This window comes from Fukomys damarensis, unplaced genomic scaffold (genome assembly GCF_012274545.1).
Source record: "Fukomys damarensis isolate Sample0158 unplaced genomic scaffold, DMR_v1.0_HiC HiC_scaffold_24, whole genome shotgun sequence".
In the NCBI taxonomy this organism is placed as follows: Eukaryota; Metazoa; Chordata; class Mammalia; order Rodentia; family Bathyergidae; genus Fukomys; species Fukomys damarensis.
In genome coordinates this window covers 36,892,439-36,908,173 of record NW_022900936.1, presented here as the reverse complement: position 1 = coordinate 36,908,173, position 15,735 = coordinate 36,892,439, and the positions used below count along the sequence as shown (strand labels likewise).

Below are 15,735 nucleotides of genomic sequence, written 5' to 3'. Positions count from 1 at the left end.
ACACCAGTCCGTTCCTGAATGTAGGTTATATATATAATGAGAAGCTTCAGGGTCGTCTCTCGTCTCTGCCTGCTGCAGAGTTTAACATGTGATTGGGAGAGCTGTGGGGTGGCCATGGTTGGAGAATCACCCTAGGCTGTCCCATGGAGGTTGAGACAAGTTACACACAAAAAAAAGTAAATAAGAGCCAGAGAGGTGTTAAGTATTTAGTTATACCTTACCCTATCTTTTTAATAATGAGAAGCTTCAGGGTCGTCTCTCGTCTCTGCCTGCTGCAGAGTTTAACATGTGATTGGGAGAGCTGTGGGGTGGCCATGGTTGGAGAATCACCCTAGGCTGTCCCATGGAGGTTGAGACAAGTTACACACAAAAAAAAGTAAATAAGAGCCAGAGAGGTGTTAAGTATTTAGTTATACCTTACCCTATCTTTTTAACGAGTTTCAAGAAACTCTTGTGTCTCCTGATAATGAACAATTATATGTTGTTCAACTCGCTCATGACATTTTAAACTAAAACCATAATAGAACAAATTATTTGAAAAATTTGTTATTTTTCAAGATGCAATTACACTTTACAGAAACCATGTTTAAAGATTTAAAATGTTCCTATAGCTATATTACAATGCTTCAATAAAAGATTTGGGATGAAAGTATTAATTACATTTTTGTGTACAAAAGTGAAAAGCACAAAGTAATACAAACACCAAATAATTTTAAAAATGGCTTTGAGTTGTTATACACAACTTAGTATTATGCAAATATTGATTGTTTACAAAAATTCAGAGTAAAATTGGTAAATGAATAACATAGTATCGAGATGATTATAGAAATAGCTTTCCTAGCTTAACTGTATCTTAACTGTATCATTCTGGTTTGACTTTCACAGACAAGATATTAAAATATTTAAAAAATATTTATTTAAAGACATTTTAAAGTGAAATTTTATAATTTTAAATATAGAAAATTACTAAGCAATTTTGTATTCTTTGCTGGACAGATTTAATGATACTCCACACCTTTTGCTTGAATATTTTATAATATTATTCCAATAATTCTATACAGTAATATAAAATATTAAGGGAAGTTTTCAAATTCTGATCATGTAAATATTACTTAGCTTTAAAGCTGAAAAAATATTACTTAGCTTAACCACTTAAATAAGTTATCCCCAATAAAATTGTTTTTATTTAATTTCCATAGATGGTCTATATAAATACACAGAAAAAGCACTTTTTATATAGGTGGATTCTGAAAAGTCACCAGAATTCTGCCAGAGTGTACTAAATTATTTTTATAATCTAAAACTTTTTCTCTTTAGAAAAAAAAATGGGGCTCCAATTTTAGAATTAAAAACTAGCATTTTTACAACAAGCATTTGTACACAAAAATCCAATGACTTGGTCAAACTTTAACAAATTTTCCTCTAAGATATCAGCTGGTTACCAACAAATTATTTGAGTGATTTCATATTGTATTCCCATTTATATTATTAATATTAAATTTAGTATTAAATGTATTAATATTACATTCCACATTGTCTTGAAACATTTCATAATAAAAAATTGCGGACTGATGAAGGGATGGCACTAGTGTTTATCAGTAATGTCTGATGCCTACCAAGTCAGTTCCATTTACTGTAGTACCCTAGTAGACATGCGCTATATAATGTTGCAGTCACTCATTTACTTGTAGAAATCATAATCATTAAGCAATCCTGATGGTACTTATTTTAACTCAGTTATTTATAGTGTGTATTTTTCATTTCTCTTATGATGTCAGTATACTCTGTGAAAAGTCTGCACCCAAAGACACCATCGTTAGCACAGGCTCTTTAGTGGAATATGAGCTTCCTGGATGTTGGGTTCTTGGAGAGTAAACTGAAATCCAGAGAGAGATACAATCACTTAGATTCATTTTCTGTCACATTACTACACCGTTTTTGTTTTTAAACCTTTTTTCAGTTGTAGTTAAAATTAAATTGGTTTTAATGGTTTTCATATGTGCACTGTTGAATTTGAATTAGTAATTGATAACATTCATTTTCATATGTAGAGGTCTCAGTATCAATTTAAACATTAAAATTTTTAAAATTATGTAGTAGGCATTTCTCTTGTTTCATGTGATTTAGCACATTTAGTGATGTTATCAAAAATTACAATATCTCATTGTAGCATTATTTCTTTCAGAGACACTTTTTCAAAGTTCTTGATCCCTTTCTAAAAGGTTTGGTTTACTGAAGTTGTCAAATAAGTTTTAGATTTCTCCCTTCCCTTAAATCTGTACCGCAGAACCAGCTTCCTTCTTGGGCACAGGTAGGTCTGCTTGAGAAAGGAAGACAGTTCAGATTGATAAAGCAATACTCCTGGGAAAAGACTATTAACATGTATAAAGGGATTTCCTTGCAGTATAAATACTAGCATGCGCCCGCCGGTGCCTCAGAGCCTCCCTGATGTATATATGCAGGTAGAGAAACTGAATTAGCCCTGCGATAAGTAATATAATAAAACTGATTTAGGAAGCAGCAGTTCTTACTTTTCTACTCTTGTGTGGGAATGAGTTGCCAATCTTTTACTTCGGCTGATACCTTTATACCTTTGAATTCTGACGCTTCTGCAACTCTGCCTCTGATAATGCATCACAGCGCGGCTGAGTGTCTGCCAGTCTCCAACCATGCCAGCAACGTGATGTCTACAGGTACTGACCCCTGGGAGGCTTCCTCGTGCTGGGCCCAAGGTGTTCAGAAGGGACGCTTTGAACCTTGTTAGTTAATAATCTCTCTGCTTGTTTTACTTTTTCCCTTCAATTTAATTGGTTTTAGGTTAAATATTCATAATATTAAAGAAGCAAAAATGCCTAAGAATTTAAAAAAAATATTCTCATTTAGATTATTGGCCTTTACTTTAATAAACAAAATCTCTTTTTTATGTAAGAAAACATTGAAACTAATGGAAATATTTACAGATAAGTAACAAGTTCAAACAAATACTCAAATAGTTCAAGATTTAATAGATGGCACCTCTTTATATTAAAGATGTGTTTGATTTTTACATTACATTTTCTATTGTCTAAATATATAAAATTTATAGTAAACACACCAAAGTAATTCTCAATACCAATAAAATGGATTTTAAAGAATACAATAATTAAGTTATAATAAACATTCTAGCATCATAACGAAATTTAGAGGGAAAGTTAATGAATTCAAGATTGTGTTCTGAAGAAACTAATCTGTATAAACAAGATTTTATGTTTGTTTCATTTAACTTTCTTAAATAAAAATTAAATTTCAATATTCACAATTATTGTCTGAATATAAACATTTTATAATACATTAATTCTTTGTACAATAACAAGCTATTTCAGTTGATTTATAAATGGATAAATCCTTTGAGAAAATTTCTTCCATTAAATAGCAGCATACTATTCACTTTGCATTTGTTTTCAATGCAATGTGCGCATATTTAGAAATGGAATAAAATTGTACATATTTGGAAATCAAAATTTGAGCTGATACCTTTATGTTCTGGTTACAAATATGTAACATCAATTTTACATTAAAATTAGACATTTTCCAAACATACATTTAAGTCTGATTTCACTCTGAAGGCCAACTTGAAAGATTCTAGACATTAGCTATTTGGACTTCTGGAAAATTATTTAATGTAGAAATTTTTTATCTACTAAAGATAATATAATTATATTAAACAATTGAATTTGAAGTATCTCAACGTATTTTTGAAAAACATAGCAATGTGATTTAATAAAATGTACAGTATATATAAATCTTAAACTACTAATCATATATTTAAATATTAAATCTTTACATACATTTTGGATAAAGACAGTGATACATTGTTTCTTTAATCTGTTGTATACACAGAAAATCTAATCAGCAATAAAATAAAATTTAGAATTGAGATAAAGTTCTAGCAAAGAGGTATAGTTTACAACTCAAAATATTTATTTCATAAAAATAGCTGTGTATTTACTAATTAGTCTATTCTCTACCCAACTTTGTAAAATCAGAGAAGCAAAAATTATTCAAATCTTGGAAGTAGAAAAAAATTGAGCAACAAAAATGTCTGTTAAATATTTTATTTATTTTTTAAAAATTTTTTTTGGTAACGGGGAGTGAACTCGGGTCCTTGTGCTTGCAAGGCAGGGCACCGAACCACTGAGCTAAATCCCCGGCCCTCCGTTAAATATTTTAAATTGACTTATTTCCTACAGAATTACAATTATGAGCACCTAATTTCAAGGAAATAATTAGAAATACTGTTTGGTTGGTTGGTTGTTGCTTGGCACGGGGGATCAAACTCAGGACCTTGCACTTGTGAGGCAGGTGGCAGCACCACTAAGCTAAATCCCTGGCCCCAGAAATACTGGTTTTAATTAGAACACGAGTATTACATGTTTTTAACATTCATTTGTTTAATTTTAAAATAGTAGTGTTTTTGTGTGTGATAATTATATTGCAAAATCACTTTAATTCTCTCAGTGTCGTTATAAAATGAAAATGTATGCAGATTTTTAAAAATTAAAATTTATACTGATACAAAACACATTTTTCTTTATGAACAAACTTCGTACCTTTAATCACTACATTATATCTCAATATCCTAAAAGGATCCAAATTCTATACTAGATAATCTCTAATTCAAGAAGATAGATTTATACTTAGGAAAATCTCCCACTGTATACAGGACATGACAGAAAGTAATAAGATACACAATGAAACATTGACTAGCAGTTTCATTGCCAATAGTCCCTGCTCTAAGCCGACTTGATGATTCGTGTTTAAAACTTGATAAAAATTTAGAAGCTCAAATTTTCTTTCAAATTATACTGATTTCATGAAGCACATAAAATATCGATGAGATTATGTTTATACACAGCTTTAGCATATTTTTTCTGATCAATGAATTTATTTTTTACTTTATTATCAGAATTGCTGTCATATGCGCGCAACATACATAAAACCTTACGGATTCAACCTCAGCATAAACACCTGTGTCACGGGGTTTTCATAACATCTTAAATGCACTGAGATTGTTATGACTGTACCCGGAATAGTTTTGCAATACTCTTAGAAATTTGTTGGGCTTATAAGCAAAAGTAGAGAATATTCAGGGGTTATTTTCAGTATTCTTCCAGAGAAAAACCACTTTATAATACTATGCAATGCAAAAATTGTAAGAGACTGTTTTCTAGTCAGTTTATTGCAATTCTAAAATGTTTGAAGCCTGTAAGAATTTGGCGACTTCCAGAGTTACAATCCAAACTGGTCAGTCAGCCTTTCATGGGGCACTTGTAGCCTTAGCACAGACCTCAGGATAATTAATGAAGGGTATAGTCCTCTTTAGACAAACTTTAACCCCTTGTTTATGTATTCAATAAAATTTTTTTCTCAGTGAAACAAATTATTGACATGTAACTTTAAGGCTGGCATAAGTGTGTATCTTTGAAATGAACTGAATGTGTCTTGAATCCTCACACATTTTCTTACCAGTCCCATCTATTTTGTCTTTGATCCAAACTCCTAAATGTTTGCTCATGTATTTCCCGGTGACAACGTTTGGAAACGCAGCAACGGGACTACATTATTCTGTTCCTTCTTGCCATTACGGAAACCAGCCATCAACCTATGGAGTGATGGCAGGTAAGAAAATTACCTTTACGTATGATTTTGAATTTGGGGCACAGGTGGATTTTCTGGACCTGAGACAGTCATTATCAGAGTATCATGTAAAATTCTGATGTGTTAGTCTTGGAAATTACTGGTCAAAACCATCACTTATTGAGATATTTCCTGATATGTAAGGTTAACCTAATTGCCTTATTTTACACATTTAACATCTGTGATGCTACTGGAAAACTATTGCATCTGCTCTGTACGATTTTTTTTTTTTTAGTTCGTTACTGTCACACTGCTGGTTCCCACTTGATGATTTCCGCACTTGCATTCAGTAATTATATGGTAGCCATCAACTGTGTATAGCTATTCACATTTACATGTAGATGAACTAAAATAAGATAAAATTTAAAATGCAGTTCTGCAGTTTTACTAGCTTCATTTCAAGTACCCACCTCATATGGCTAGCAGCTATCATGTCATTCACAACACTTGCATGGAATATCCCTTTCATAACAGTATTTCTGGGGATATTTTGTCCACAAAAATAAGTAAGACACTAAGTGAAGGCAGAGAGATTTACAGGGACGTTAGTGATAGCTATTTCAAGATTTAGCAGCCCTTTTTGAATTGCTTCTGAGTCTTTACTAAGATTGAAACAAATGAAATTACATGTTTTTCTTTTCTGGATAAGTCAAGTATCACTATTTCAAGTGTAGCTATTGAATTACCAATGCTTACATAATACATCAATGGTATATTTTTTTAAAAAATGGACAAATTCAGGCCATGAGGTACACTCATGATAAAATTATTGCTTAATTTCAGGGAATAGCCAAATATAAGATTTTAATGGTTTAATGAATTCCACAGCTTGTTGTTCAGAATTCTTCTACTTTGAATTAAAGAAATTCTTTGATCATTTATATTCATTATTATAGCAGAAAAGAAAGTCTCATTAATGGCATTAAACTAAGACTTCGAGAATGTATTTTGTGTGTGCGTGTGTGTGTGTGTGTGTGTGTGTGAGACACTGTGATAGAAATTTTGCATAAAGATCACATATTTTAAAAAATGGACAAATTCAGGCCATGAGGTACACTCATGATAAAATTATTGCTTAATTTCAGGGAATAGCCAAATATAAGATTTTAATGGTTTAATGAATTCCACAGCTTGTTGTTCAGAATTCTTCTACTTTGATATAAAGAAATTCTTTGATCATTTATATTTATTATTATAGCAGAAAAGAAAGTCTCATTAATGGCATTAAACTAAGACTTCGAGAATGTATTTTGTGTGTGCGTGTGTGTGTGTGTGTGTGTGTGTGTGAGACACTGTGATAGAAATTTTGCATAAAGGAATCACATATTGGAGAAATCTTTTCTAACTTGTAATTTGCTACCTTCCAGATAAGTGATGAAACAAATAAAGAAGCATATCTAGGCGTACAATTTTGAAATAAAAAAGAACAATTGAATTCACTAATCTTCAATTTCTCAAACTTTCTCAGCTGAAGGCTCAATAAATTTTGAAACTTTAAAATATTTCAGACAAATTTTAGTTTCTCTTACATTCTGTCAAGCAGCAATTCTGAATAAACCAGTATCATACTTTTTATGGCAAAATGAAGACTGATACTCTTAATGATTGTATGTAAACTCTGGTTTCTCTTTTCAATAATTAACAAATAAGGGAAGACAAATTTATTCTTCTTTGCAAACTGATCACTTATGACCCATCTAACTACTCAGTGTTCATAGTTAATGAGAATAGCCTTCTTCAATGATGAACTGCTTTCATTAGAAAATAGTAAAATATATGCACTTAGCTACTGGAGGTATAAGGGGGAAAGCTTTTCTTTATTCTTTATAACATTTTGATTATATACACAGAAAGTGTCAATTACACAACCATATGCTGCCTTCTCCTGCAGGGCAGTTATTCACAGGGACTCCCAGGAAGCAAGGTATAGCTTTAGTTTCTCTTTTAACTCAGCAGAGCCAGTCCCTGTCCATTGATTGCAATAATCACAAAGGTAAAATCAATCATAGACTAGTCACCAATAATCTCTTGCCCTAGTATCTTTAGATGGCTTTTACTACTACTTCCCTTCCCATTAAGTCAAAGGAAATTTGCAGCTGGCCTCAGAATTCTGCCATCCATCCCGTTCCCAAGTTAGGAGCGAACGGGAACAGGGCAGGTTCACAGTGAGAATCAACAGGCAGTGCAGGTCTTGCCAATTCAATTTCCTTCAAGAAGGCACTCAGCAAACTCCCTTTCATTAACATCTTTATCACTGCAATTAAAAAGGAAAGGCTCCTGGAAAGACTTTTAACAATTCAAAGCCTGGCTTAGTGACATTAGTTAGGAACATTTTTTTTATATCAAGATTTGAAAGTATCATTGTAAACTTAAAATTAAATATATTTCATCACTGAAAGAAAAACCATGGCAAGCATAGAGATTGTATTTGAATATTTTGAGTGAAATATCATTAAAAATGTGATATGCATTATAATATGTCAGAATATCTATACTTTGACTTATATTCAGCATTAGCATTTGCTTCATGGCATATTAAATCTTAGAGAATCTGAATTTTCCTGCTTTCATCCCCAGAGAAGCTGCACAAATTGAGTTATAAAATACAGGAACTCAGAAATAAAAGCAAAAAGGCATAAAATACACAATAGAAACTCGGCTATGTCATTTGAATATTCTGAGAATTCTCGAGGCAATAATCAAATCAGCCACTTCCACACAGTCCACAAAAGAAATCTATCAACAACAAAAACAGGCTCAGTGTCAGGTGCTATAGACAAAAGTGGAACTGAACCACATTTCAGAGGATGTGAAATTACTGTTTTTGTATGGTGATTTTATTACACATACATTGTTGTTTTAGTTGGAGCATTCTATTAGGCTGACTCACGAAAAGGAAAGAGTTACAGCTAATTTTTTTTTCATCTTGGTATTGAGGATTTTAATTATCAAGTGAATACACTCTACTTCATAGTCCAAGTATGAGCAAACTAAAGGAATAACTGAAAAGTAGAAATGAATTAGCCACACCATTAACTAATCACTTTGTTCCAGTCACTTAGCACCTCTAAACATCTATTCTTTTTAATAGAAAGTGGATAATCAAGATTATTATAACTCCATTGTCTGCTTTGAAAGATGTATGTCTGTCCTCTTACCTCTGCTGTGCAGGTATACACACAGAGCAATTGAGAAAGGCTGTGATGTGGTCATCTGCAACATGAAAACATACTTGGGACTGCAGAGGGCATGCAAATGCTTGTAAACTATTCATTAAATATGTCTTTGTCTACAACTAAGGAAATATTTTCTATCAACATTTTAATCTGCGTCATCTTTTATCTTCTTCCTATTTTTCTTATTCAGTAATCCATACTTTTAAAAAATTTGAACAATATCTTCTCATATATGTCATACCAATAACTTCTGAGAAACCCCCCCACAAAAAAAATGCAGAAGCATATAATGGAATCAGTATTTTGTTTGGCTTTGCTTACAACTGTTATGATGAATTTTTATGTAAGTTCAGTTCCAGGAGAACTGGGATCCTGCAGATAATTGTGGATGCTTTTATGTAACAGAATATAAAACTATATTGCACATCAAGTGCTCTGACTGCCAAGTCTTGGAGAATGGTATTGTTTGTGCAATCTTCATTGATTTTTTTCCAAACTTACCTTTTAAATGTATAAACCACCTTTACATTTTAGGAGGTCATGCTTTTAACATTCTTGAATAATTAATTTTTTTTTGAAAGTGTTTAATGTAGCCAAAAATGTTTAAATTCAGGAAGAAAAATTAGTCCTTTTATTTACCTAACTGGAGATTCTAAAAGATAAGCTAGGTAATTATTTTCATGTGGTTTATTCTAATGCTAAGTGGACTTTGGTTCTAATTACTGGAGTACTGTTAAATCATCATGGAACTGGAAGATAGTTATTTACTTCTATGGAAATTTTCCTTTGTAAATTGAGGAGCAAATACAGTAATACATACTTTTCCTAACTCACTTGTTATCTAAGGATGGGGAACATGGCAGGTGAAATGAACATAGTGTCTGTACTGACTTGCAGTACAGGATTATGATCAGCAAGAGAAATCAAAAATAATGATCAGTGTTGCTAACAGATTCAGACCTTATGTATACTATGTAAAAGAAATGCAACAGTTTAACTGGCTAATTTGGCTTTGTAAAAGGAGCATTTTGTAAGACAAAAAGTTTCTTTGAAATTTTTTTCACACTCGCAAAACAGCAATATTGGTTTAATCTCTTACTCCTATATTTTTTAAGAAAAATACTGTATTTTACTGAATAGTAAAACACTGTATAATCACATATTCTCATATAAGTAATGTACCAGTAATTTGTTGACAACTATTCTTGTGTATTGCATAATGATATATTAACGAAAGATTTGTATATTACATTATTACTCAGGTGTTTGATTTGTGAGTATATTTATGCATTTATTCATGTTTACAAGAAGCAAAGGATGTATTTTTAGTAAGTTTCAAAGAACAATATTTGCACATACTCTGTAATAATTTGCTTTTAAGTAGTTTTTGTATTCATATGAAAGCCACTTAAATCAATGTTTCATTTATGGGTGATTACCTATCATACATAGAATTGTTACCCCCTTGCAACTTATTTTTGCTTTTCCATAAATAATAATAGAAAATTCCATAATATTATATATTTTCAAGAAATCTTTTTGCTGGCATTATAATAGAACTTTTACAGTTACTTTTGTTATTCTATCCAATCAAATCTACTTAACCATATGTTTATTTTAATATCTCACAACTCTCTTTTTACTTGTCTGTTATAAAAAAGATATTTCCCACTTGAAATTGAGCATTTACTGATAAAACAATAGGGTTTTTCAATATTGCAAGATCAATTTTCCACACACAACAATGCTAACCAGCACAGCTCCTAGTACAGTGCCTTCCTTTTTGCAAATATTCATGATCATTTATTCAATGAATTAAAGAAACAGAGATCAACACATATATTCTGGTTAGGTCAGATCCTTAACCATAGGGGTATTTTGAAAGAAAGAGTGATGGAAATCTTAACACTTTTCAGAGAATTAAAAAGTATTTTAATTTTAGTATCTGCAAATTCAAGGTGGAAGATAATCCCATTCCTAAATTACTCACTCCTCTTTTGGAAGACTGAATATAAAGTAACCTTTAAGAATTGAGATTGCTCTGACAGAGTAGTGGGCTCTGCCAGGCAAAACGCTTGCTTCCTAGAAAAATGGGCCAGTTAAAAAAGGTGCTTTCCTTCTCTTCTTTTATTCAGGCAGTTTAACTTCGTGTCTTTACAAGTTTCCCGACCACACTCTGAGTCATGGATTTCCTCCCCTACACCAGCCTCTGCTGGCAGAAGACTCCACAGCCTCTGAATTCAAGCAGGAACTCAGGCGGAAAAGTAAACTGGTTGAAGAACCAATAGACATGGATTCTCCAGAAATCCGAGAACTTGAAAAGTTTGCCAACGAATTTAAAGTGAGAAGAATCAAGTTAGGTATGCATTTATTAGGAGCAATGGGGCAAACAACTTTTGCAAATCATTACTCTATCATTGTGAAGTTTTTCACACTTTGTTTAAAAATCTAAATTTTCATTCACTATCTCTACTGTGGATTTAACTTTTGAATATCTACAAAAACTTATACCCTTCTAAATTTCAGTGGCCTAAAAATATGATTTTTAAATTAATAGTACGTGAAAAATTTACCTACCTCAAGATTAATTCAGGAGTATCCCTCTTATCTATATTTTATTTGAACTTCTGAATACATAATATATTCATATGATTCCAAATTGTGAAAGGGTGTGATGCATCCTTTCTGCATTCCTCTTCACCAACATTATTTTCTTCTTCCCAAAAGCTGACATATATATTCCTTTAGAAAACTTCGTTCTTCCTTTTATTTTTAGGCATACATATTCATTCATTTGTTTACTTATTTGCTTTGCAGCAGAGTGATTGAAATCAGGCCCCCAAGCATTCTAGGCCACTGCTCCACTGCTGAGTCCCATCCCCAACCCGTTTTTCTTTCCTTGTGGAGTTGCGTAAACTTCATTTCATGAATGCACTGATTTAACCAGTTCTCTACTTACAGAATTTAGGTGGTTTCTAATCTTTTGCTGTTGAAAGCAATGCCACAATGATTATTGTCAATATCATTTTGCACCTATATACACAAATATACATGAAAAATATGAGAAGCAGAATTGTTGATCAAAGACTATGAATGTTTATAATCTGGACAGATGTTGCTAAATTGGTTTCTATAGAATTTATAGCAATTTTCACTTCCACCAAGAATATCTTTTACTATCTTCAAATTATAAGGAATTTTGAAGCTTTTTAAAAATTATTCATTTCTTTTCTTTTTTTCCTTAATGATGTATCTCTAACACCAAAAACAGTACTTAGAGTATGAAAATAAATAGTGGTTAAAAGAAAAAGCACTATTAATCTTTTGGATCTTTGAAATCAAATAAAAGTGGTACCTCATTGACATTTATTTCATTTAAAAATCTTCTAATTATAAGAAGAGTATCTTTCCTGTGTTTAATAGTGTTTGTACTTCCCCTTCTGTGAACTTCCATATCAGAGGCATGCTCATTTTCTGTTGAAAAGTGTTAATATAAAATCACTGTAACAATAACCTTGGATAAAATTCATGTAGTACACTTTTTGAAAAATGCACTGAAGTTATGATTCAAACTTTTGAACTTGTGAAATGCACGATAGTATTCATTGATGGGCACCATATGTAATAATTTTATGGATATAGGTATATGGTCTTAGGCCCTGAAATAATATGTAACTACCATATGCAATAAACAAAGCAGTAGGCATATACTCATTTTCAGTTTTCTGTTTATATTGCTGTATTTCAAATGATATGCTGATGGTTTATTTCAGCTTGTACTCTAGAGATGTTTGAGACGAGTAAAGCTCATTGCCTGGAGATAGAAGCATTACCAAATAATGTAATAAATGTGCTCAGAGGCATACAAAAAACTTGTGATCACAACCTCATAGCATATTTGCTCAGATTTATTTGGTACCTCAAAACAAGTGTTTACTTATATTTGAAAGAAAAAATATCTCACTATATATTTTATGCATTATCATTGATATAGTAAAGATCTTGGAGCATATATCACCAGATATTTAATAGAAAGGATTAAAAAACAGGGATTTTAAGTGTCTTATGAAGTGTTTATAAAACATCTATGCAACTAGACTAAATATGTTTCCATCTGAGTTCTTCTGACTTCTAAAAACAAAGTAATTTATTAACTTGAAAAAAAATTTTTGATGCACTGGGAAACCCTACACTGAACCTTACTAAACAATTTTAAATTGACAAAAATATATAATTTTTTAGAGTAATAACTGACAGATACACAGATTTGTGTTGTAATGGATCGAAACTGACGCCACTGAAAAGCTAGAGCTAATGATCTTTGTTATTTTTTCACAGGATACACCCAAACAAATGTCGGTGAAGCTCTGGCAGCAGTTCATGGCTCTGAATTCAGTCAAACAACAATATGCCGATTTGAAAATCTACAGCTCAGCTTTAAAAACGCATGCAAACTGAAAGCGATATTATCAAAGTGGCTGGAGGAAGCCGAGCAAGTAGGAGGTACTAAACTGCCTCTGAAGGCTGTGCTACAGCTTAACTGAAAAATAATGACTGCACTAATATTAAAGCAAGAGGTTTGAGGGTTTTTATACCCATTTTGCCTTTAAGACAAAAAGTATTTTCTTACATGTTAAAAAAAAAAAAAAAAAAAAAAAAAAAAAAAAGAAGAAGAAGGCCAATGAAATGCAAGTGTAGAAAAAAGTCTGAGGAGAGAATAAGCTATATAAAGAAAACTTCTAGGTCATTTCAGCACGAAGCGATACACAAGATTTTAACACACCTTAGATTTTTTTTTTTTTTTTTTTTTTTTTTTTTCTTTTTTTTTTTTTTTTTTTTTTTTTTTTTGCCTCTTGCTGTACTGGAGTAACTGAATGAATCAGTTTCACAATTTAGTGTTAGAGAATGTTTGTAAACACCAATCTTCCAAATAACATAAGCAACTGGTGGATGAGCAATATTACACAATAACATTACATGCTCATTCTAATATCAAGGCTGGGTAAGAGCCAGGTTTGAGAGCATTTAAGTGTTCTAACAAAAGGTGAAAATGATTTCCAGCAAGATGTTGCAAGATTAAGATTTATTTGTACCTTAACATTTCTCCATGGAGTATAACATAAAATGGACTGCAAAAACAATTTTTTTAGCTTTGTTATCTTTTTTCTTTATTGTTTATTGGTACATTTTCGGAATACATAATGATCACATTCACTATTGGGAATTTGTATATGATATATCTTGGTTATTTTTTCCATTCCCCTTCCCTCTCTTCCACTCCTCAGCCCTCATTTCCAAAAGCAGTTTCCACTTCTCCCTTCTTTACTCATTTTCCTTTCCTGTCTGTCCTTTCACCCCCCCACTCTAGTTCCTCTTCCTACTTGAACATTTTTTCCTATTCTATATATTTATTATACTTTCCTCATTTACAATTTCTCACACCAAAGAGACAATATGGTATTTACACCCATTTGATTTGTTTCACTTAAGAGTGAAGAGTGGTCTCATTTAGCTGTAAATGTCTCAAGTTTTCTTTATGGCTGAGTAGTACTCCATTTTATAAAACGAATTGCAAAAATTTAAAACAAAAATGCATAATAATTTTACTTTGCACTGTTTATGTAGAAAACAACACTAAAATATTATCCCTTTTCCACATTCCAGCTCTGTACAACGAAAAAGTGGGAGCAAATGAAAGGAAAAGGAAACGCAGAACAACTATAAGGTATTCTTTTCAGATATTAAAAGTAAAGTATTTTACAAATAAAATCAGAATTTGAGTGTAATATAGGCACAACATAACTGAAAATGAATAGCATGAACTAAAGAAACACGATAAATTAAAAACATAATAAAAAAATTAAAGTGAGAAATAGATTTTTAACATTAGAAAGGTATGTATTGCTTGATTCAGGAACATTTTTGCTTCACAAGTGTAAAGTAAAAATGAAAAATCAAATAATCACTGTTAAGAGAGCAGTCAATTCTGCTGTCCTTTTCACTGTAAGTTGCTGCTCTGGCAATATAGTATCCACTTTACTATAAATGATGAAACTAGTCAGACTCAGTATTTTTATCTCTTAAAGTCAAACTTGACTTTTTACATTTCAACCCCAAAAGACTGTTCATTTATTTTTTGTTTTTGTGAGATACATATAAGAAAAGCTATAACCCAAGTTTTTATTTGGCTAGTCAACTGTTCACTAGACATTTCATATACTATTAAAAACACGGGGGGGGGGTGATATTAACATCTAGTTGTTTCCTTTTACGAGAATTTGCTGCCCTCTCCTGGCACAAAATGGGATAAACATAGGAGGCATGAGAGGCTTGCTCTATCTACTTTTTCCTGATTTTGGCAATATTACCCAGAATAAGACAAGCGTCTACCTTTTAACAAAGTGTATGTTCGTCTTTTTCAAGCATTTTCATTATTTTAGTTCCATTTGTCGTGTTAATAGCTAGAAAAATCAAGTTAATTTTATTCTCCCAAAACTTCTAAAACTACGCAACCTCTCCCCATCCCACCCCTACAGTATCGCAGCTAAAGATGCTCTGGAGAGACACTTTGGAGAACAGAATAAACCTTCCTCTCAAGAGATCATGCGGATGGCTGAAGAGCTGAATCTTGAAAAAGAAGTAGTAAGAGTTTGGTTTTGCAACCGAAGGCAGAGAGAGAAACGGGTGAAAACAAGTTTGAATCAAAGTCTATTCTCTATCTCTAAAGAGCATCTTCAGTGCAGATAAGGTTTTCTATTGTGTAACAACCATTCCCCACTGCCCACCTCAACTCTCCACTTTTCCTTCCTTTTTCTTCTCCAGCAAAAACAGAGAATATACTTGGCTGGATTAAAAAATATTTTATACCAATAACTTCTAGTAT

At 32.0% G+C, this 15,735-nt stretch overlaps 1 protein-coding gene across 4 annotated transcripts in view; it reads left to right on the top strand.

Moving 5' to 3' along the window:
- The window catches only part of Pou1f1 (POU class 1 homeobox 1), a 254,677-nt gene extending 238,994 nt beyond the window's left edge, over window positions 1-15,683 (top strand). Inside the window, exons 2-7 of one of the 4 annotated variants that reach the window (XM_010602882.2) lie at window positions 2,641-2,693; window positions 5,587-5,658; window positions 10,988-11,212; window positions 13,191-13,355; window positions 14,517-14,577; window positions 15,389-15,683. In XM_010602882.2, the coding sequence (XP_010601184.1) occupies window positions 2,684-2,693; window positions 5,587-5,658; window positions 10,988-11,212; window positions 13,191-13,355; window positions 14,517-14,577; window positions 15,389-15,599 (744 nt within the window). In that variant the 5' untranslated portion in view covers window positions 2,641-2,683 and the 3' untranslated portion in view covers window positions 15,600-15,683. Of the gene's footprint in view, window positions 1-2,551; window positions 2,694-5,508; window positions 5,659-10,987; window positions 11,213-13,190; window positions 13,356-14,516; window positions 14,578-15,388 lie in introns of those variants that run through there. The other 3 variants (XM_010602881.2, XM_033755918.1, XM_010602883.2) reach the window with 3 other exon arrangements.
- Window positions 15,684-15,735: the final 52 nt, after the last annotated feature.